Here is a 20,109-nt window from a genome sequence, read left to right as displayed (position 1 = left end):
GCACCAGTTTGCAATCCCACCAACAGTGCACTAGGGTTCCCTTTTCTCCACAACCTCAACAGCACTTGTTGTTTGTTGGTTTGTTTATGATGGGCGTTCTGAGTGGTGTGAAGTGGTGTCTCATTGTGGCTTTGATTTGCATCTCTCTGATGGCTAGTGATGCTGAGCATCTTTTCATATGTCTCTGGATTCTCTGTATGTCCTCCTTTGAGAAGTGTCTGTTCAGGTCCTTTGCCCATTTTTTAATTGGGTTGTTTTTCTTCCTGGAGAGGAGTCCTGTGAGTTCTTTACCTATTTTGGAGATCAAACCCTTGTCCAAGGTATAATTGGCAAATATATTTTCTCTTACGGTTGGTTCCCTTTTCATTTGTCTAATGAAACACTGAGGGGCACTGAGGGGAGGGGCGGCATGACAACAGTCACCACACTGACTGGCAAGCAAGTCTCTCAACTTCTGCGAGCCATAATTTTCTCATTGGTAGAATGGGGAACATATTCCATTATCCCAATCACTACGGGATGATGTATGTCTGTGATGGACATATTCTAAGCTCACAGTAAGCCTTCAGTAAACACAGGGTCCTGGGCACTGCCCCCATATGGCTGTGCCTCTCAGGAGCTCCTGGAGCTGGGGAGGGGGAAGGGAGAAAGAGAAGGGTGGTCCCCTCACCAAAGGCCAAGTTACACTCCTGTGTCCCCAGACATATGTCATCCAGGGAGTCGGGGGATGCACCACCCCCTCTCCCTCTCAGGGTGGCTGCCCTGTGAGTGGAGGGAGGGAAGGGCAGCTTGGTGAGTTCAGGGAGAACATGTGGTGACCTCAGCTGGTTGATATGCCAGCACCTGCTGTGGCCGGATCTCTCTCTCTGCAAAATTCTGGCTTCCTTTCTGGGCCCTGGTGTGCTGGGGCCTTGGGCCCACACGGGAGTGTGTTAGCTTTCAGCGAGCTTGCCCTTCTCTCTCACCAAGGAGCTCAGGGCTGTGACAGCCTACAAGCAGGAAGGAACCTGGGAGGAGCCATCCTGGGCCCAGATCTGTGTGCTCACAGGCAGGACCAGCGCCCCCTGCAGGGGACAGCACCCCAGCTCTGGACGTGAGCCTTTGGCATGCCCCTCAGGAACTCGCCCTATCCCAAGCTTCTATTTCCTTTAACCTTGCTTCATTTCCCAGGCTGTCGGCATGAACAAGGAGGACAGAGTTCCAAAAAGTTCTGGGCTGTTCTCTCCCTCTCTCTGCTTGGACCAGCCCTCCATCCTCCAGTAGCACTCTGGACAAGATGCTGCCCAGGAACCACAGCTCAGCCTGCCCCCTGCCAGGCCGGCCCTGCAGTGCAGGAGGTTGGGGCAGAAAACTGGACTCTCCTGGTCTCCCTGGTGACAAAGCTGTGCAACTAACACCCACCCATCGCCCCCATCCCCATCTCCACAGGCCTGGGTGACCTCAGTAAAGAAGGAAGGGACCCAGTCAGGGGCAGACATGTGATAGGGCCACAGCCCCTGCCTCTCATTGTTGCCTCCCTGGGGCCCCTTGGCAGGGCGAGCACGGCTCTCTTTCTCAGCCGGCACTCACTGAGACTCGTCGTCGATCTGATGTCTGGCCCTGCAAAGAGCTTGGGGGTCGTTGTCATTTTTATTTATCTGCGTGAATCCCAGGAGGGCAGGAAAGATGATTGCACCACCGTTTCTTTTGTCCTGCTGGGACAAAAGTCTGGGATTGCTGGGACCACTGATCTCCCTTCTAACGGATTTGTGTTAGCCTGCCCAAGGCCCTCCAGGTGGAGAATCTAAGCCGGCCAGGGTCCCCACAGCCCCTGGAGGGTCCTCAAGGCAGGGAAGCAATCTGCCCTGGGAAGCTGCCCTCCGTGCACAGGGCCATCCCTGGTCAGAGGGTGTGCAGTTTCTGCAAAATTGAGGGCTGTACTGGGGACAGCAGCGACCTGTGCATGGGAGACAGAACATCCTTCACCTAGGACTGACCCAGCCCAGCAGAGTTGAGCTCATCAGACCTAGGCCTGGAATGAGTGGGGGCAAGGGGTGACCTTTCTCAGCCTTGGTTTCAGCATAACAAGGGACCACCCCTCATGGGTGGGATGTGAGAGGGTCTCCAGGAGGGAAGCGCAGGACCTGGGAGGTGTGGAAGCCAGTGTGGATTTTCCTCAGAGTTGCCCACTTGTCACAGCCATCTGAGAGGGTCCCTAGGGCTGTCTTAGGAGTTGACACCTTTCTTTGGAAAACTGCCAGCACCTACACTCTGCATTTTCTAGGACTTGCTTTCCGTCCTCCCTTAATATCCAGGAAAGTTTTTCCTGAAGATTCGCTGCCTCATTCAGAGATTCGAGACAGAACCGAAGGGAGGGACTGTGTTCACTCTGGGGAGCAGAGCAAGGCCCCTGGAGACTGCATGCTGGTGGCCTCATGGTTAGGAGCACGGGCCCAGGACAAGTGAGGTGCAGGGCAGGGCACCCCTCTACGTGAAACTTCACTTTGTCAGTGGCTCTGACTTCGCAGGGTCTGTGATTTGGCCCAATCAGGAGAGAATTTCACACCCGCCCACAGTAAGTGCTGAAGTTCTAAAGTCCTGGCATTCTTGGGAACCAGACCACAGACAGGAAATTCTGGAGGAGGTGCAGATTACTGGTGGCTGAGGCCTGGGGCCTCGTCTCCCAGGGCATCCCCCCTCTACTGGGGAAGGCCTTGGGTGGCGGCGCAGGTGCCTGGTGCAGCATGTGCTGGTGGCGCTGGCTCCCTCGACTTGCTCCCTGCCCCGCAGCCCCATCAGGCCTGCCACTGCTCGAACCCAGCCCCCAGCTGCCGCACCTCGCACCTTGTCCTCTCTGCTCCCAGGCCCTGCAGGAAAGAACTTGGCCATCAGGAAAGTCCTTTGCCTCAAGAAGACTTGGGGGTGGGCAGATCAAAGACCTGGGTCTTCTGGGGACAGAGATAACCCTAACTGCCCTACCCTGGTGCATTTCTGGGAGGCAAGAGAAACACACACAAAGCCTGGGCCTAGGTGAGAGGAGGGCTGCAGCACTGGTGGGGGGCATGCTGAATGCTGGGTCCAGAGGGGTCAAGGTTATAGCCCTTGGATGTAGGTTCAGGAGCTGGGAGGGAGCAGAGAGTCCAATTCTCACCTTCCTGTGGTTCATGGGAGCTTCATGCCTGGTGAGGGGCTCTGGCTGCTGTCCCTGGAAGAGACAGTGTCCTGCTCTGGGGACTCTGGTGCTGAGTGCTCAGGAGTGGAGGGTGGGGCCAAGGGTCCCTGTTGGGTGGGAACCACAGGAGACATGGTCTTGGACATTTAGTAGGTCCAAAGGCAGTAGGCACTGGGGGAGTTTGTAGGTGAGCTGATGCTGACTTCACAGGTCTGGCAGATGGGACTTGAGCTCTTGTCCTTGCGAGAGGCAGCTGGGGGGGGGGCATGGCTGGCCATCAGTGAAAATGCAGCTGGAGCCTCCGGTGCAGGCAGCAGGTGAGCGCCATCCCGCAGGTCTGCCGTGAGGAGAGAATAGAGGGGCAGAGATGAGGACCGACTGCCCAGGCAGTGCCCCGGAGCACAGCTTCTCGCAGGGGGTGCGCACCTGGGGACCTCGGTGAAGGGTGGGTTCCCGCTCAGGGGGTGGGGGGTGCTGGGATCCTGCAATTCTGACAAGCTCCTGGTGACGCTGAGCCGCCTGCGAGGGGAACACGCTCTGGGAGCTGCGATCCAAGAGCAGCATTTCTCACACTTTAATGGGAACGAGCTGCTCAGGGACCTCGTTTTGGGTGAGGGCCAAGGTTCTGCATGGCTGACGGACAGATGAGCTCTCAGTCCCCTTGCTGCTGGTCTGCGGTCCAGAGCTTCTGCAGAGACAGCCTGCTTGCCGCCTGGGCAGCCTTCTCTAGGGGCCTGTCTGTGTCCTGCTGCTCTGACACCAGAGCAGAACCCACGGCCATCGTTGACTTTGGCTGATGTTCAGCAGCACTGGGGAAACCGAGGCTCTGGGAGGAGCACCCAGAGCTGTCACCAGCTTATCCTGCAAATCAGCTTGGAATGCAGCACCAAACCAGGCCCTTGGAGCCTGCCTGACAGCCCCTCTGTCACACCCACTCGCTGAACAAGAAGGGGCCGGAGCATCCTGTCCAGAGCATGGCCATGCTGGGCGGTCACTTCCTCCTGGTCTCACTTTCCTGTGTCTGCACCACAGAGGACCTTTGTTCCCCCACCTCATTTGCCTCCTTCTTCCTTCCTCCTCTTCCTCTCCTTCCTTCCACCCAAGGGTGCAGCGAGGACAAGATGAAGATGTGTTAGACCGAGGAGGCCCAGGACTGCGATCGTGCCCCTGACAGCTGGGCCTGCTGGAGAGGGGCACTGCCAGGGCAGCCCCATGGTGTCCTGTGCACGCAGGCAAAGGTGCATTTCCCCAAATGTAGGAAAAATGCTCGTCCTCCCCACACTGTTTGGTAGCTACTGTGACCGATGCGAAAGGGACAGGCTGGGGACAACTCCTATGGGCTGGCAGGCCCTTGGTTTCTCTTTGCAAGGCTGACTTAAGAAGTTAGTGGAAGCTGGCCCCTTCTTCTTCCCCTTCCTCCCTCCTCTCCATCCCAAATGGGAGGATGGTGGGGCCCTGTGAACACAGCTTTCAGCCTTCAGACTTGGTGTAAGAGCAGGGCTAATCCATCTCAGGTACTCAGAGCCACAAGCTGAAAGGAGGCTTAAGAGGTTATTCTGTCTCCCATTGGCTTGAAGCAGGCAGCTGTCACAGCCATTCCATGCCGGCATCATGCGGCATGGCCCCTCTCCTGTCCCCCTCCCCTCCTTGGTTAATGACGTGCCCTGTGGGGTTGTCTGGGTCTTTCTGATCCTTGCTAAGTGGGAAGCCAGAGGGAGCAGGTGCACCAGCACAGACTTGTGGCTACACCTCCTGCAGCACACACCTGATGTTGGGAGCAGACCCGAGGGCTGAGCTCTCAGTACACGCACCTTGTATGAGATGTGTGTTCCCAGGTGCCTCCAAGGGAAGGCACAATGAGGGTGGAGGTATGCGGGCCAGAATCTCAGCAGTGCATACACACACACATGCACAGTCACACCACCCTTATGCATGAAGTGCAGAGGGGTAACCCATGCACTCATCAGTGTGTGCACATGTACACACTCATGTGCACACACACACACACCCTGATTCAGGTCCCTGACTGAGCAGCAGTGTCTCCTTCCTGACAGAGGACAGCAGAAGCCAATGCAGAAGCTCCAGCAGCCAGCACCCGGGCAAGCAGAAAAAACGCACCAGGGATCGCAGGAGTGGGCAATGGCTGCCCGGACCCAGCCGGCGTGGCTATGGCGCCCCCTTTGGATGGCCCGTCAGGATGCAGCACTCGGCACACGTGGGGCTTTTTATCAGCAAGGCCAGCATGCTCTCAGCTTCCGCCAAGGTTTCTGAGCCAGCAGCTCGCTGTCTTCAAGAGCATCAGGGGAGGGCCAGGAAGCCCCAGGAAGCTGTTCCTTGATTCCCTTGATGCCCTGCAGCTGCCAACCTCACTGCTTTGTGAGACAGCCTTCTGGGCTCTGCGACACGGTTCTGTCCTGCAGTGTGGGAATGTTGGGTGGGAGTGGGAGTCGGCTCACTTCTGTTTGGAGCTGTGTGGCCTTGGGTACAGTCACACCCCTCTCTGAGCCTCAAGTCCCCCTCTATCAGTAGGAAAACCTCTGGCTTCAGGCTAGATTTCCTCCAGTTCTGGGGACAAGGGAAACATTGTGCCAGTATCCTGGCCTTGTCTATCCTGAGCCTTGAGGATCTTCGAGGTGCCAGGCTGGGCGTGTGTGGGCAGGTACCTGGAGCGTGCTCCAGCCGGAGGAGGGCTGTGAGCCTGACGGTGAGTCCTGGTCTCACTTTCCTGTCTCTATGCTGCAGAGGACCTTTATTCCCCCACCTTCATTTGCTCTTCATTTGCCTCCTTCCTCCTCTTCCCGTTCCTCTCCTTCCCCCAAACCCAGGGTGCACTGAGGGGTGTGAGCTCTTTCAAGGCTGGCAGCTGACCTGGACTTGGGAAGCTTAGTTCCAGCACTGGCCAGCAGAGGGAGCTGCAACCTGAGGCTTGGCTGCGGCAGGGCCAGCCTTAGAGGCGTGGAGCAGAGAAACTAGGCAGGGAGTCCGGGCCCAGGGCAGAGGCCAGGAGATGCTCTCTCTAGGGGACGCTAGGAACAATTCCACAGTGAGCTGGAGCAAGGCTTTTCATGGTGGGGAGTGATGCATCCGTGGCTGGCAGGCACCCTGCCAGCCACCCTGGCCTCCTCGACACCACTCCCACAGGGGCACGTGCGCCACCCTGACCTAGGCTCGGGCCATTCGTGGTCCCTCCCTCACTGCCCTTGGCTTCATTGCCCCTGTCTTCCACTTCTCAGGCCCTCTGGGCCAGGGAGGTCAGAAAGAAATGGACAGAGAGTACAGCCCCGGCTTGGTCAGTGTCCACTCAGGGCCAGTGCCTTCAATACCTGAGATAGAGAGCAGGTTTACAGAAACCGTAGCCGATTCAGGGGCCGGGATGCGGAGCAGCCCTTCCTCAGACCCCACTCACGGGCCGCTGCTCCGGGTCCAGTGCGTGGGACTGACGGCCCGCCCTGGGGAAGTACGAGAGGGCCCATGTCGGTGCCGCCCAGGTTCCCTGGGCCCACTCCTGAGTGGGGGTGAGGGGACACGCGGGTCTGGCCAGGAAACCACCAGGGCTTTTTGGAGATACAATGTGCCACGTGGAAATGATGGGGACCATTCCCCGAGCACCGGCTATCTGCCCGGCGGTGCACATGTATATTGCTGATCCTCACGAGTCACCAAACTGAGCATCATTAGCCCCATATCACAAATGAGGCACTAAGGCTCAGAGGTGCAAGAGAAAGCCCTGGGTTGTCCGGCTTCCCTCCAGGGAGTAGGGCCCCTCGAGCTAGGCTGCAGCTGGGTCCCCTGGCACCCAGATGGACGAGGGCCAGCAGCAGAGGTCTGGAAGGAAGCCTACACCGAGGCTCCCTAGGCCAGCTGCTGCCACTCCTGCTCCTTTTCTCAAGGAACTGTGTCGGGGGAGGGAGTTTGGAGAAGCAAAGGACCCAGGAGACCTGGGCGCCAGTGCAGGACGAGACCCTGGGAAGTCACCTTTGTGGGTCTCAACTTTCTGATCGGTAAAATGGGAGGACACTCCACTTGCCTGGCCTGCGTCTCAGGCTGTGGGGTCCGGTGAGAGAAAGTATCTGAACCTCTCGAAGTCTACAGAGTGTCCACTTACAGTCCGCACCCCTGCCAGGTGCTGCTGGTGTTGCATGCAGCATCTGCTTCTCATCTGGCTTTACGTGGGTGGGGAAATGATCCACATGTTGTGGGTGATGTCGAGTGGGGCATATGGAAGTAACTGCTCAAGGTTGCTCGGAAGCAGAGGCAGGACTGGACCCAGGCCCACTGACGTGCACCCACTGCTCTGCCCTCTTCCCTATTGCACCTACAGTACTGGCGGTGGGAAGCGGGGACAGGACTGAGCTCCCTCTGGAACCTGCTGGGCTAAAGCAGGAGTGTCAGGCGAGGTGGGCAGGTAGGACCCTTGCTCGCTCTATCTGCCCCTGCTCCTGGGGGTGCCCCTCCCAACTCCTCTCCTCTTGACCCTTGACTAGAGTGACCCAAGACAGTAACACTCACTTCCAAGGTGGTGACTGGAAAAGGGGTGCAGTGGGGAACCAGAGCAAAGGGCATAGCTCACGCTCAGAGCAGAGAGCAGATCGCACCTATGCACAGGTGTGCACACACACAGAGAGGAATGCTTGAGTGGCGTGCATACACACATACACAGATACACAAGCACACCTAAACACATACATGTGCATGCAGCCCCACCAGGATGCATGCACCCTGCCGATGGCCCCCCACACACCTGGCAGGCTGCACACACACGCATGTGCACACACAGAGAGACATGCGCATACCTGAGCCCACACTCATACTCCTCTCAGGTCTCTGTTCCTTACAAGTTCAAGTTGGCCCCCAGGCCAGGCACTTTCCTGTATGTTTCTGGGGAAGAGAGTGACCGTGTGATGCATCTTTGGCTGCAAAGGGAAGGGGAGTGGAGGGCAGGGCAGAGCGTGGGCATGCAGAAAGTCAGTGGTTTGAGATCACAGCGCATGGGAGAGGGGTTCAGAACTCATGTGGACAGCCCCCTCTCCAAATCCCCTGCTCAACTCACCTGCAGGCAGGCCACCCCGATGCCTACCGCCCCCATGAGCAGGAGGTGGTTGGCCAGGAACTGTTCCAGTTTGGTGATGCAGCCTCCCTGTAAGATAATGACAGGTCACACACACCTTGACCCAGAAGTGGGCGAGGATGGGGAGGGAAGGGCTGGCTGTGGTGCTGCATCCAACTGGCTGAGGAAAGGCCAGATACTTAAAGGGTCTGTGTCAGCCTTTCAATTGCCCACGGGCTTCTTGAGTGACCCAGGGACAGGCCGTGGTGTTGCACTAGCAGGTGCTTGTCCCCAGGGCTCTGTGCAGAGTGCAGAGGCCCAGCACTGTTGATTTCTAGCCAATAAATAAGTGGGCCCTGCTCCCCCTGACATCCATCTGCCCTGAGCATGCCTCCTGGGGCCCCTGATGGCAAGCTGGAGCAAGGGTGCTCACCTCCACCTTGTAGATGTTGGAGGGGTGGACCCTCTGGCCACAGCGCGCCACCACAGTCTTGCAGCAGCTGTCGGGGACCCGGCGGCCCTCGCCCTCCCGAGACAGGATGTAGGCGCTGTGCTGCCAGTCGGCAGAGCTGTTGCTGCCGCAGCACTTGAACTGGAGAGGGAGGTGGAGGTTGGAGGTGAGGCACAGGCAGGATGGCTCCAGCAGCTTGCTTACAGGGGGCAGGACTGTTATTCAGAAGGTAACCAACCCTTTCTGTTCCCCTGGGGAGTCTTTCCTTCCTCTGTTTGGAGCCCGGGGCTGGTCTCTTTTCAGGCAGAATTTGCCTGCAGGCCACCTGTTTGCTGCCTTAAACATCCACCCAGGACCTTGAAGGTGACTATGCTGGTGCCCTAGGAGCAGGGAGGGAGATGCAAGGGTGGTTTCCTGGACATCCAGGGAGGCAGAACCCCAGGGACAGGCTCCCATTCAGGCCTGGAAACCTCAGAGCACAAGGTGGGCAGGGCTTTAACTGGGCTGACCCTGTGTATACTGGTGGCCTTGGCCACTTTTCAGAGGATGAACGGCCTCTACAGGTGGAGCTGATTGGGAGCTGCGCTGGTCTCGGACATACTGGGTGGGTGTCTCCCCCGCTGAACTAAGGGGCCCCTGGAGTCCGGAGCCCACCACCCTCTACTGCTCCTCCTCGCCTTTGTTCCAGCAGGAAGACCAAGGCCTCAGGCCAGGTCCGAAGGTGCAGGCCAGAGCAGAGCCCACAGGATGGGGGTGGGGTGGCAGGGAGAAGGGGCATCAGACCGGACAGGTGGTGCTGCCTCACACTTTCAGACCCAGAGCCGCCAGGCTTCTGGGGTCTGCTGTCTACCAGAACTTTCTGTGACGGCAGAAATGCCCTCAGCTGTGCTCTCCAACTGGGCGCCAACTCCCCAGGGGCGGCTGAGGGGCACTTGAAATGAGGTTAGTGTGACAGAGGAGCTGAACTCTTAAGCAGCCACGTGTGGCTGGTGGCTGCCGTTAGGGACCACAAGGGTCCGAGGTCTCTGCCCTTCCCCACCCTCTGGCAGGACCGTGGGCCCCACCGGAGGGGTCTGCTCAGTCTCTTCTCGGGAAGGACAGACCACCTTGCTGCCCCCCAGGGCTCTGCTGGGTGGGGCCCGTTCTGGTTCAGGCTGTCCTGAACCAGAGGCCTAGAGAGCAGCCTGACAGGGGCAGGAGCCAGGAGATGGGGTCCCCTGGGCCGGCTTAAGGGGAGGCGGCAGGGTGGTATTTGGAGGAAAGAGCTGGGGGAGCCATGGTCCGGGGATGGGGCTCCGGGGGAGGAAGAGGAAGGAAAGTCCAGGGTTGAGGAAAGCACTTTCACGGCCGTGGGGCTTCTACACATGGAAACACACTTCACGCTCACACCCTGTGACACAGGAAGAGGGTAGGCAACTTGCCCAGGGCCACATGGCCACACACACAGCAGGGACAGAGTCAGGACTGGACCCACGTCTGTGTGGCCTTCGAGCCCCCAGGAGGGCTTACATCCTGCTGCAGACGGTCCACAGAGGCGGTGATCTCCATGGCGCCGGGCTGCCCGTAGTTCTCCGACAGAGTCCGGGTCAGGTGCTGCTTCAGCTCGTCACCCAGCTGGAGGGCAGAGAGGGATGGTGGCGTCACGCAGGCCCCCCCACCCTCCCGGGATGCCGGTCCCCAGGCCTGTTCCCGAACCACACCGGCTGTGATGGGACCCTCAACCACAGAAGACAGGGTTATAGAGATGATGTTGCAAAAGCTGGGGCCCTAACAGAAGGGCAGGGGTGCTGTGGGCAGAGCTGAGAGGATGGCGAGGGGAGGAGACAGCTCCTAGGCACAGGGGTGCTCTAAGTGTCTGCTGATTTTCATTTTGATTATGAGGTGACATTGAAAACATCTACCACCATCATCCCACGGGCATGCATCGGTCCTATGGTGGTGGCTGAAATAACCAGCATGGCCATCTGTCTCTACCAGCTGAATCCCAGCCTGGCCATGACCTTGAACCCCTGACTCTGAGGACATCCAGTGAGAGAGGACCTGACTGGCCCCTTCGTCCTCGCCTGGGGCTGTCCTCGCAGTCTGGCTTATAGCCCTGGCCCAGGCCTTTCCCCTCACAGGTCTGACAGCTGACTTGAGCTCCACGTCTCCTGAGAAGGGGCGATGCCCCCCCCCCCCGGGGGCTCCCCAGCCTTGGCTCCCACGATGAAGATGTCCACAGCAACAGGTGGAGCAGAGGATGACTGAAGTGGGACAGGAAACAGGACCCAGATGTGCCGAGGAATGCGGGGGCCTGGGAGACAGGACCGCCCTGTGAGCGACTGCCTCAGCTTCCCTATCTCCCTGCACCGTTGCCTCCTGGCACGCTGGTGGGGGAAGCAGAAGGAGGAACCTCCACTCACCCTCTGGTAGTACACGTGGGCCAGGGCGCCTGCCACCAGCTCCACCAGGAAGATCACCAGCAACAGACAGAAGTACTAGGAGCAAGGAGAAAAGATGGTCATCACTGGGATTGGGGCTGGGGAGGCAGATGGCACTTCAGCACCTCAGTGAAAAATGTTTTCCTAAAGCAGTGAGGCACCTGTCGGCCCATCTTAGTCTCCTCCCAGCAGCTCTAGGCATAGCCACCTCTGCTGGCTCCAGGCATGGAGTTCCCCACTCACTCCTTCCCTCGCTGGTTTGCTGGTTTGGTAATCCATCCACCCATCCGATACTTATTGAATGCCTACACTATGCCAGGTATCCTAAGTAAGACAATTATTATTCTCAAAGTAATTGGTGGTAGGGAGACAGATAAGTAATTGACTATAATGATGTGTTTTAAGTGCTAGGACAAGCCCTAGAAACTATGGGAGGCTCCTGATGGGGGAGGGCAGTCAGAGAAGGCTTCCTGGAGGAGGTGACACCTGAGTGGCAACTCTAAGGACGAGTGGGCCTTTACCAGGTGAAGAAGGGGGAAGTGCATGCCCGGCAGAGGGGAGAGCATGTGTGAGACCTGGAAAATGCAGTCAGCATGGGTTTGAGTTCAGGGATCTGGCTGGAGCATGGGGACCAGCTGGGCAGCAGTGACCAAGGCTCTGGAAAGGCACAGGCAGAGAGCCTAGGAAGGGTGTTGCAGGGGGTTCTAAATCTCCCTCACTGCTGCCTGGCCTCCCCCAGGCTTGGGCTGCTCGGCATGCTTCATGGCCCTGCCGACACTGCTGGCTGGTTTCCTGGCTGTGCTCTGGCCTCTGCGGGCCTGCATCCTGCCCCCACTCCCACCTGGTTTTAGTCTTGAGGGGAAGTGCGGACACTGCTGGGTCCTGGTGTGTTGAAGGAGCCAACAGGCCAGAAGCACATATCAGGCCCACGTGACTGGGAGGGCACGGGGTGCAGGAGAGAGCACGCTGCAAGTGGTGGGGAGGGGAGGGAGAGGGCAGTACTGTTGCTGAAATTGGCCTCTGGGCAAGCACTGGTGGGTGATGCCTCCACCTCCACCACCCTGCCTCGACACCGCCCAGCTGCCTGGCCACATGGGGGCGGCACTCCATGGTCACTTGGTCACTGGACTGCTGGGAAGGCTCAGCCTATGGGTGAGCTCGGAAATGCCAGGGTTCATTAAGTATGGTGAGAACGTGGGCCCGAGGGAGTGCGAGGGGAGGGCTTCAGGAGGGCAGGGGTGGCCTGGCCCATTCAGAGGCAATGCCAGCCCATGGGCGCGGAGGCCTTGTCCCACTGGCTCCCAGAGCCCAGAAGGGGCCTTGGCAAGGGCAGACCTTAAGCGACACAGGGCAGAAGACATTTCACGTAGAAAGAACTCTGACCCGAGAGCAAGGCTTCCTTTCACGTTACGTGAATCGCCCCCTCCTGCAGCCCTTGTACTGAGCCCATCCACGCCCAGCATGGGGGCTGGCCACCCTTGAGGAAGCAGGGAAACCTTCCAGTCTCTCAGTGGAGCTGGGCCTGTCTCCAGCACTTGTGGGACCGGAGGCAAGAGTGCAAGGGGAGGCTCCTGGCCCTCTCCCTTCCTGCCCCAGGCTCTGTGCTGCACCAGGAAAGGCCTCTGCCTGCACATCTAAGCTCTGTCCATGGCCCCACCCCCTGACACAGGCCCAGGCCCCGCCCCCACAGTCCCCTGAGTGGTGAGGGTGTGGAGGACACTGAAGTGGCGGGATGGGGGGCACACCAGCCTTGGGCACCCTGTGCAGGCTGGAGGCTTGGCTGTCTGCTCAGGGCACTCTAAGCTCCTGGGAACCCAGACAAGGCCAGAAGTGGGGAAGGCAGAGGCAGGATCCAAGGGGGCACACTTCCTGGGCCCCATGGACTTTCTCTGCCATGAGGGGGGCTGGGTGCAGGGGCTGTGTGTGCCTGGGCCCTCGGAAGGTACTGAACGTTACCCCTGCAGGCAGGAGGCTGACAAGAGGTCTGCAGATGGGTCCTCTCTGCTTGGGGAGCCTCTGTGTCCCATGCAGGGATGGGAAACCTGAAGGATGGTGGTGGAATGTCAGCTGACTCGGCTTTGAGTCCAGGCTCTGCCACTTGCTGGCTTTGGATGGTGACCTCTGGCTCCTTGGTGTAAATTAGAAAAATGTGCTCCAATGAGAAAACTGTGGCTCCATGAGCTAGGCAACCTGAATTTTAGCCTTCCCTATTCCTTGTACAAGATACAACCTCTGGGGCCATGCACGGGGGTGCTGCCTGTGGACTGAGCCGGTGGATGACCGGATGCTGCCCTGCTGACCCTAGGAGAACCCAGTGGGAGGGGTGTTACGCTCCACAGCAGTCTGACCTGCATCCTACTCCCAGGGCCCACTGGTGACAGCATGGGGTGAGCCCAGCCTCGCCAGGCCAGGTTGCTGCTCTCCCGGGAGCTGCCCCACCCACTGGACAGAGCAAGGCTGCGCCAACACCCACTCCAGGGACAGGGGTGTGCCTGACCTGCCGCTCCTCTCAGACGTGAAGCCCCTTCCTTCCCGCTCCAAATTGACCCCCCCGCCACCCGGGCACAGGAACCACGGTGCAGTGGCTGCCAGTGGCTCCTGCATGCCCTCTGCTGTGTGGGAGGAAGTGACGATGGGGCACTTGTCACTGAACAGAAGGATGCAGGCCACTTCCAGTTCAGAGGGCAGCATCTCACACCTTCCTTCCTTAGGGGAGGGAGAGGCTTCTCTCTCTCTCTTTCTCTCTCACTGCTCTTGGGTGTGAGGGGTGCTCGGAGGTGGCCCTGAGGGTGTGGCAGTGATGTGCGGCTCTCTGGGATGCTGTAGACACAATTGCTATTGAAGCTTGGCTGGGTAGGCAGCTGATAGGAAGGCAGAGCCACTGAACCATATCTGGGATTTGATGACAGGCTAAATTGGTGTATGCCAGCCCTGCAGAAAGGTTCCTGGGCATCAAGCATGCTCTGCCCCCTGACAGAGTAGGTGGGAGCAGGAAGAGCACCTCACCTGCCTGGAGCTCCAGCTGCAAAGATACCCTGGGTTGGGGGTGGGGGGTAAGTCAGGCCCAGGTTGAGGTTTTGGAGGGACCAAGGAAGGGGCCCAAGGAGTGGACCTCCTGGGTGCTCAGGGACATGGGTGCTGGCTCCAGGCAGCAGCTTTAGCAGCAGATGGCTGCAGGTGTGTGACTCACCTGGGGGGGCGGGGGTGGCCTGAATCACCGCTCCTGTGTGAGGGTCCCTGAGAGGCAGGCTGAGCTTGCTGGATCCTGCACGGAGGATCCTGGCATCCCCACCTCTGGAGCGAGACTCGCGCCACGGGCCAGGCCAGTGGGGTTCTGCCACGTGAGGCCATGAGCTCTAACCAACACCTCACCTCTGCTGCTCTGCCTGCCCCTGGCCAAGCCTTCCCAGACTCCCCCGGATCCCCCAAATCGTCTCAGGGTTCCCAGGGTGCAGGCTGGCTATGAGCTCTGCCAAGTGTCCCTTCTGTCCCTGCACACTGTGCCCTCCCTTGAGGCCAGGTTGGCGGCCTCCACGCCTTTGTCCTCACGGTTCCCCTTTCTGGACTTCCGGTGCCTTCCTGTGCCTCAATACCCGGCTGGGCTGCGGCCTGCACTCACTGTCTCTGGCAGCAGTGGTTGCCACCAGCCACCACCAGCTCCAATGCCTCCACGTTGTCACACAAGGACTCTCTGCTTTCCTCCTCCTCTCCTTAACTAGACTTGGATCCACCTCGGTGTCCTTTGCCTGCCTGCCCTGCTGTTCCTCAAACGACAGCTCCCTGGAGGCCTTGGCTGGGTGAGGGACAGAACATTAGCCACTGCTCTGCAGAGGCTGCTTCTGCTTTAAGTGGTACCATCGGTCTCCCCGGAGTGGCCGTGAGCTTCTGGGGGACAGGGGCCACTGGTGTGGCTCGGGGTCTGGCTGCGTGCTCGGCGAATGCGCTCACTTTCATAGGACGCGAGCACGCCTCCTGGAGCGCGCCCGTGACCCCGCGGGGACTGCCAGAGCTTGGGGCAGGAGCCTGATCTTTCCCTGATCTGTGGGAAGCACAGAGTCGATACCTTAACTTCCACTACAGTGATCCCTCACCTATTGCAGGAGTTACGTTCCAGAGACCCCCTCGATGGGTAAAAATCTACGAAGTAGCGGCGTTATATTTACTTTATTATTTTTATGTATTTTAAGGCTTTATAAACCCTTCCCACACCTCTATAAACCTTTCCCACACTCTTATTAACCTTTCCCACACTCTTATAAACACTTCCTATGCTTTTAAACACTTCCTACACTCTTAAACCTACGTAATTTTAACAACATATAAAATTCTATGTGGGTACTCACCAGTGAGGTATACAGTCGTCCCTCGCTATATTGAGGTTCACTTATTGTGGCTTCATTGTATCACAGGATTTTTAAAACCCAGATACAGGGTTTGAGTAGTCCTCAACCAGGCAGGGTTTTGCCCCCAGGGGATGTTCAGCAATGTGTGGAGACTGCTTTTTGCTGTTGTCACAACTGGGAAGAGTGCTACTGGCATCTAGTGGGTGGAGACCAGGGGTGCTGCTGACCCTACAGGGTGCAGGTCCGCGCCGCTGCAGGGAATGGCCAGGGTCTAAGGCTGACGCTGGGCCTCCGTGTGCATATGTGTCCCTATGCACTATGGGAGACGCAGAACAGATCTAAGGAAGCCTGTCCGGTTCCTGAGCAGCCTGAACACAGCACAGATGAACTGGAGGGCTTTACACTGTTCCTGCCCAGGAGGGCGCCTCCACAGCCTCCAGACTGCAGAACGGCCAGTGAGGAGGGAGAACGCCACCAGTCCAGACACATCCCAGGAGCCCCGGGAGCTTCCCCGGGGACTGTGTGCTATCTGGTCCCTCCCACTGCTCCCAGAGAGCTGGGCAGTGAGGGGTGAGCTGCCAGAAAGGCTGTATAACAGCCTGACTAGGAAGCATAAAGAAGGTTCTGGAATTACCTTTTGTCTTTAAGTTTGGTGTTGATTTTGAATTATTAAACAAAAGTCAGTAAAAATCCTCAGATACCCTGTGTCATATTTCAAGGAGTCAGTATTTCCCAGGCCCGGGCCATCCTGCTTTTCCCAGCTTACCGTGCTGGGGGAGGGGCCATGCTCCTCCAGCAGAGCCTGTCCTCTGGAGGGGCCACCAGAACCCACCTCCCCTGCCTGTGTTTAGGAGGCCACAGCCCCACTCAGCTGGCTGGCCTTGTTTCTCGAAACCAAGCCTGGGTAGCAGAGGACATGCTGTGTTCCTGCAGTGGAAGCAGTGGGCCCAAGGTAGTAATAATAACCAATTGTCCCTCCGCTGAGCCAGTGCGTTATCACATGAGAGGCCCCCTTGACAGTAGTGATGCCATCGCGTGCCAGCTCTCCCCAGGTGCAGCCCCTCCGTGAGCACTTCCCAGGGTGGCTCCACCTTGGCGGAGCACAGCATCACCCAGCGCACAGCCACGTGAGCACAGTGTCAGCCTCGTTGCATCCACCCGCACGTGGGTAGGGAGAGCTGGAGTACCTTGTCCAAACTCACTCCGCAAGGACATGGCTAATTCTGGAACTGAACCCAGCGATTTGGCTGCAGAACCTGTGTGCTTACCTGCTGTTGTCCTACTCACAGTGATGGGAGGGGGCAAGCTGGCTGAGCTCAAATGGAGTTAGCAGGCTTGGGTGGATAGAGGTGTCGGGAAGGGCCAGAGCTTGGTGGTGGAGAGACAAAGGGGAAATCCAGGAAACCCCCAACCCCAACAAAGAACTCTCTCATTGGCCCCACTCAGTCCCCATTCTTCAGTGCCTGCCAGCGCCAGCCAGGCATGCTCCAGGCGGCCCCTCCCGGCCAGGCTCAGCAGAGACTTCTTCACGCCTGTGCCCTGCCCTGGGGTCACAGTGTGGGTGCTAATCCCGGTCCCCTCTGCCCTTAGCCATGCTCAGCCAGCGTAACTTATCTCAGAGTCTGATAACTGTCTGCACAAGCCGGGCAACACCCGGTGCACGTGCACAGTGCCCTGGACACAGCGAGGCCTCTGCTCTCGCCCGTCCTGGGGTCGCTGCTCTGACCCACCAGTGCTCTGCAGCTGGTGGCCATCAAGCCTCAGCTTGGACAAGGCCCACAAAGCCCTCCCTGAGCCTGATGTTCCTGGCTGTGACCTCCTTCTGCTGAATCCTCCTGAGCCCCAATCTGACTTGTGTGTCTCACGCTGGACTGCTCCCAGGACTGCGTACGCTCTGACCATCGCTTGCCCTCCTGCTCTGACCTGTATCTTGTTCTGCCTTCACAGGCCCTGGGCATGGGTGTGAGTCTAACCTGCTCTCCCAACTCCTCTCTGACCTCCTGCCCACTCGGGTGCTGGGGCCTGGCCTGCTCCAAGTCCTTCCAGAGGGACCCCCTGAGGCTTGGCCTGACTAGAAGCAGAATGAGAATTCCAGAGTAAGCTCTTATGGCTTCTGCTCCCAGACCCTCAATAAGAATGATGTCATTTCAAAATATGCCCCAAACACAGAAGGGCCAGTTTGGTAAGTACAGAATGGAACCTAAACAGTCATCCCCCCCCCCCCGCCCCCACCGCCCCACTGCACCATTTGCCACATTTTTTCCCTTTAATTCTTTAATGGAACAGTTTGCACTAGAAGTTGGATATTTTCTGAAACTATATATAGATCCAAAATGAAGCTGGAACAGCACAGTACTCTCTGAACCAAACCAACACTTTCCTTAATGAGAGGCTCTGCAGGAAACCTGTGGAGATGTTGCTTGCTGTGACAGTGTGGTGACTACTTAAAAAGTGGGTCTTGAGAGGGGCTCTCCCTGCACAGGGCGAGCCCAGCCCCAGGTGTGGTTTGGGGGTGGGGGCAGAGCCACCGGTGCTCTAGGACGGGGTGGCTTGTCCCCAGCCGGCTCCACCCTTGAGGTAAGTTTTAAGAACTTCACACAACAAGACTTTCGGAATTTCTCCGCTGGACTGACTCTGCCATAAAGCAGGACGTGTCGCCAAAGCGCTCTTCCTCTCTCTCCGCCGCGCGCACACACGGTCAGAGACGGAAACAAAGCCACAGTCAGAAGATGGAGGCAGGGTGTCCAGGCGGGTGGGGGCAGGGCTGGGGGCACTGGTGCCCTCGCAGGGAGGCCTGGCAACAGTGGGAGAGGAGCATGGACACACTGCCAGGGTCAAGCTGCGGGGAGAAGAGCCCAGCCAGAGGCTCCCTGCCTGGCTGGCTGGGAGGATTACAGCCGCAGACGGGGGAGAGCTGCGGAGCTCAGGCCAACCAAGGCCAAACAGGAAAAGATGGAGCCAGCTGTTTAAGCGGCAGTGACCTCAGGGCGCATGATTTTCTGGCAATTAACCACGGGCTGGAGGCAGTCGCAGTCGGGGCTCAGAGGTGCAGCTGCCTGGCCTGTTTATGCAGAAAAAAGAGGATGTGGATTTGGGAGCCTCAAGCCATTCCTGCAACAAGATGTCACTGTTGGAAGGGTGAAGGTGACCTCTACCCCTCCTGGCTCCTGCCCAGGGCTCAGGGCCTGCCCCCGGCCACAGCCACGCTGGGTGCCAGCACTGTTCTACTGGAGGGCTCTAGGGGGTGCTCTGGCTGGTGGCGGAGGCTGACATCCAGTCTGGCCCGAGGGGCTGGGAGCAGAGAAGAAGACCAGGGTTAGGGTGATGACAGCTGGTTGACCGAGTGGGTAAGTTGGAAGAGGCCGTGGGGAGGCAGAAGATATTCAAGAGACATCCAGAGAATGCAGCCCAGGCCGTCCAAAGTCCCAGCCAAAGGGCTGGGGGTGTAAAGTTCACATCATGAGAGTTCACAGGAGGAGAACCCAGTTTCATAGCTACAAGCCAAAGACAGGCACCTACTGGATATTAAGTGAGGACTGCTGAGAGTTCAGACAGAATGGGTGGAGAGAGCAAGTTCCAGACTGGACAGCAGGACCTGGCCAGCTGGCCAAGGAATGACCACCAGACTCCCCTGGGGACTCAGAGCCCAGGGAACTGGGGGCATGCTGCTGCCCACCTAGGGGACTTGGGTATGCGGGAAGGGACTGATTGCTGCCTTCAAATAGCCCCTGGAGGAGCTGTCTTCTCACAGGCTGGGGAGAGATGTGGTGCACCCTTAGGCAGCTGTGCACCTGCCTAGAACAGAAGGGATGTGCATGGGCTGGGGCCGCACAGAGGATGGTGTCAGGGACCCCTAAGTGGGAGCGGCGCTGGTCACAGACCTGGCAATGGGCAGGGGGAGGGGGGAAGGGAAGGCTGAGCAGAAGTCCCCACCTTGTGCAGAGGTTAGGAAAAGCTCAAGGGTGCAGAGAGGTCCGAGCTCTGACCAAACTCAAACCGAACTCGACCCCCACATGGTCCTTTCTTTAATACAGGCATTCTGTTGTCCTCTCTGGTCTCTAAGCCACGCTGGGGGTCTTAGTCCCTTGTGTGTCTCCTCCCTTCTTGCCCTGTCTGTGCCCAGCAGAGTGGGGAATCTGGAAACGTGTTGGAAGTGCTGGTGGAGGTCGATGGATTAGGCAGCTTCATCGATGCAACGTGGTGCATGAGCTGCCAATAGTCGGAGAGGAGAGGGGCCTGGAGATTGACTGGTGCAAATACTGCTGCGGATAGAAAATTTGCTGCTCCAGGTGGGCAGTGACCAGGTATATCCCCTGCAGCCTAAGGAAGGTGGGTCTTGAGCCCAGAGTGGTGCTGGTCAGAGAAAAGGGTGGTGTCACACTAGGTACCCTGGCCTGGCAGTCTGGGCTCAGTCTTCCTCTGTGAAGATGCTGTGTGACCCTGGGCGAACCACTCATCCTCTCTGGGCCTTCTGCACAAAATCTGGGGCTTAGGTGGGAAGACTGTCTTGACGCTGCTGCTCCATCTGTCTGCAATGTCAGGACCGAGCACCCTCTCTCCTGGCCCCCTGCTTCCCAGCAGGGACATCTAGAGGAACATCCCCACGTTCCCCTTTCCTCACTCACTGCTCCTCTTATCTGTTTGGTGGGAGGGCCTTCCTCCCTCCTCGGGGACAGCCTGTCCTCAGGGTGCCACAT

General features: G+C 58.4%; 1 protein-coding gene across 3 annotated transcripts in view; it reads right to left on the bottom strand.

The window, feature by feature from the left end:
* Positions 1 to 265: 265 nt before the first annotated feature.
* The window catches only part of TSPAN11 (tetraspanin 11), a 61,554-nt gene continuing 41,710 nt past the window's right edge, over positions 266 to 20,109 (bottom strand). For 2 of the 3 annotated variants that reach the window (XM_045830659.1, XM_045830660.1), the window contains 5 exons: positions 11,052 to 11,126; positions 10,159 to 10,263; positions 8,632 to 8,790; positions 8,202 to 8,288; positions 266 to 3,488 (listed from right to left, as the gene is read on the bottom strand). In XM_045830659.1, coding sequence (XP_045686615.1) covers positions 3,429 to 3,488; positions 8,202 to 8,288; positions 8,632 to 8,790; positions 10,159 to 10,263; positions 11,052 to 11,126 — 486 coding nt within the window. In that variant the 3' untranslated portion in view covers positions 266 to 3,428. The remainder of the gene's footprint in view (positions 3,489 to 8,201; positions 8,289 to 8,631; positions 8,791 to 10,158; positions 10,264 to 11,051; positions 11,127 to 20,109) is intronic. The other variant, XM_045830661.1, reaches the window with a different exon arrangement.

Source organism: Phyllostomus hastatus, unplaced genomic scaffold (genome assembly GCF_019186645.2).
Source record: "Phyllostomus hastatus isolate PE091 unplaced genomic scaffold, TTU_PhHast_1.1 phas_contig_152, whole genome shotgun sequence".
Taxonomy (NCBI): domain Eukaryota; kingdom Metazoa; phylum Chordata; class Mammalia; order Chiroptera; family Phyllostomidae; genus Phyllostomus; species Phyllostomus hastatus.
This window is presented reverse-complemented; position numbering and strand designations above follow the sequence as displayed.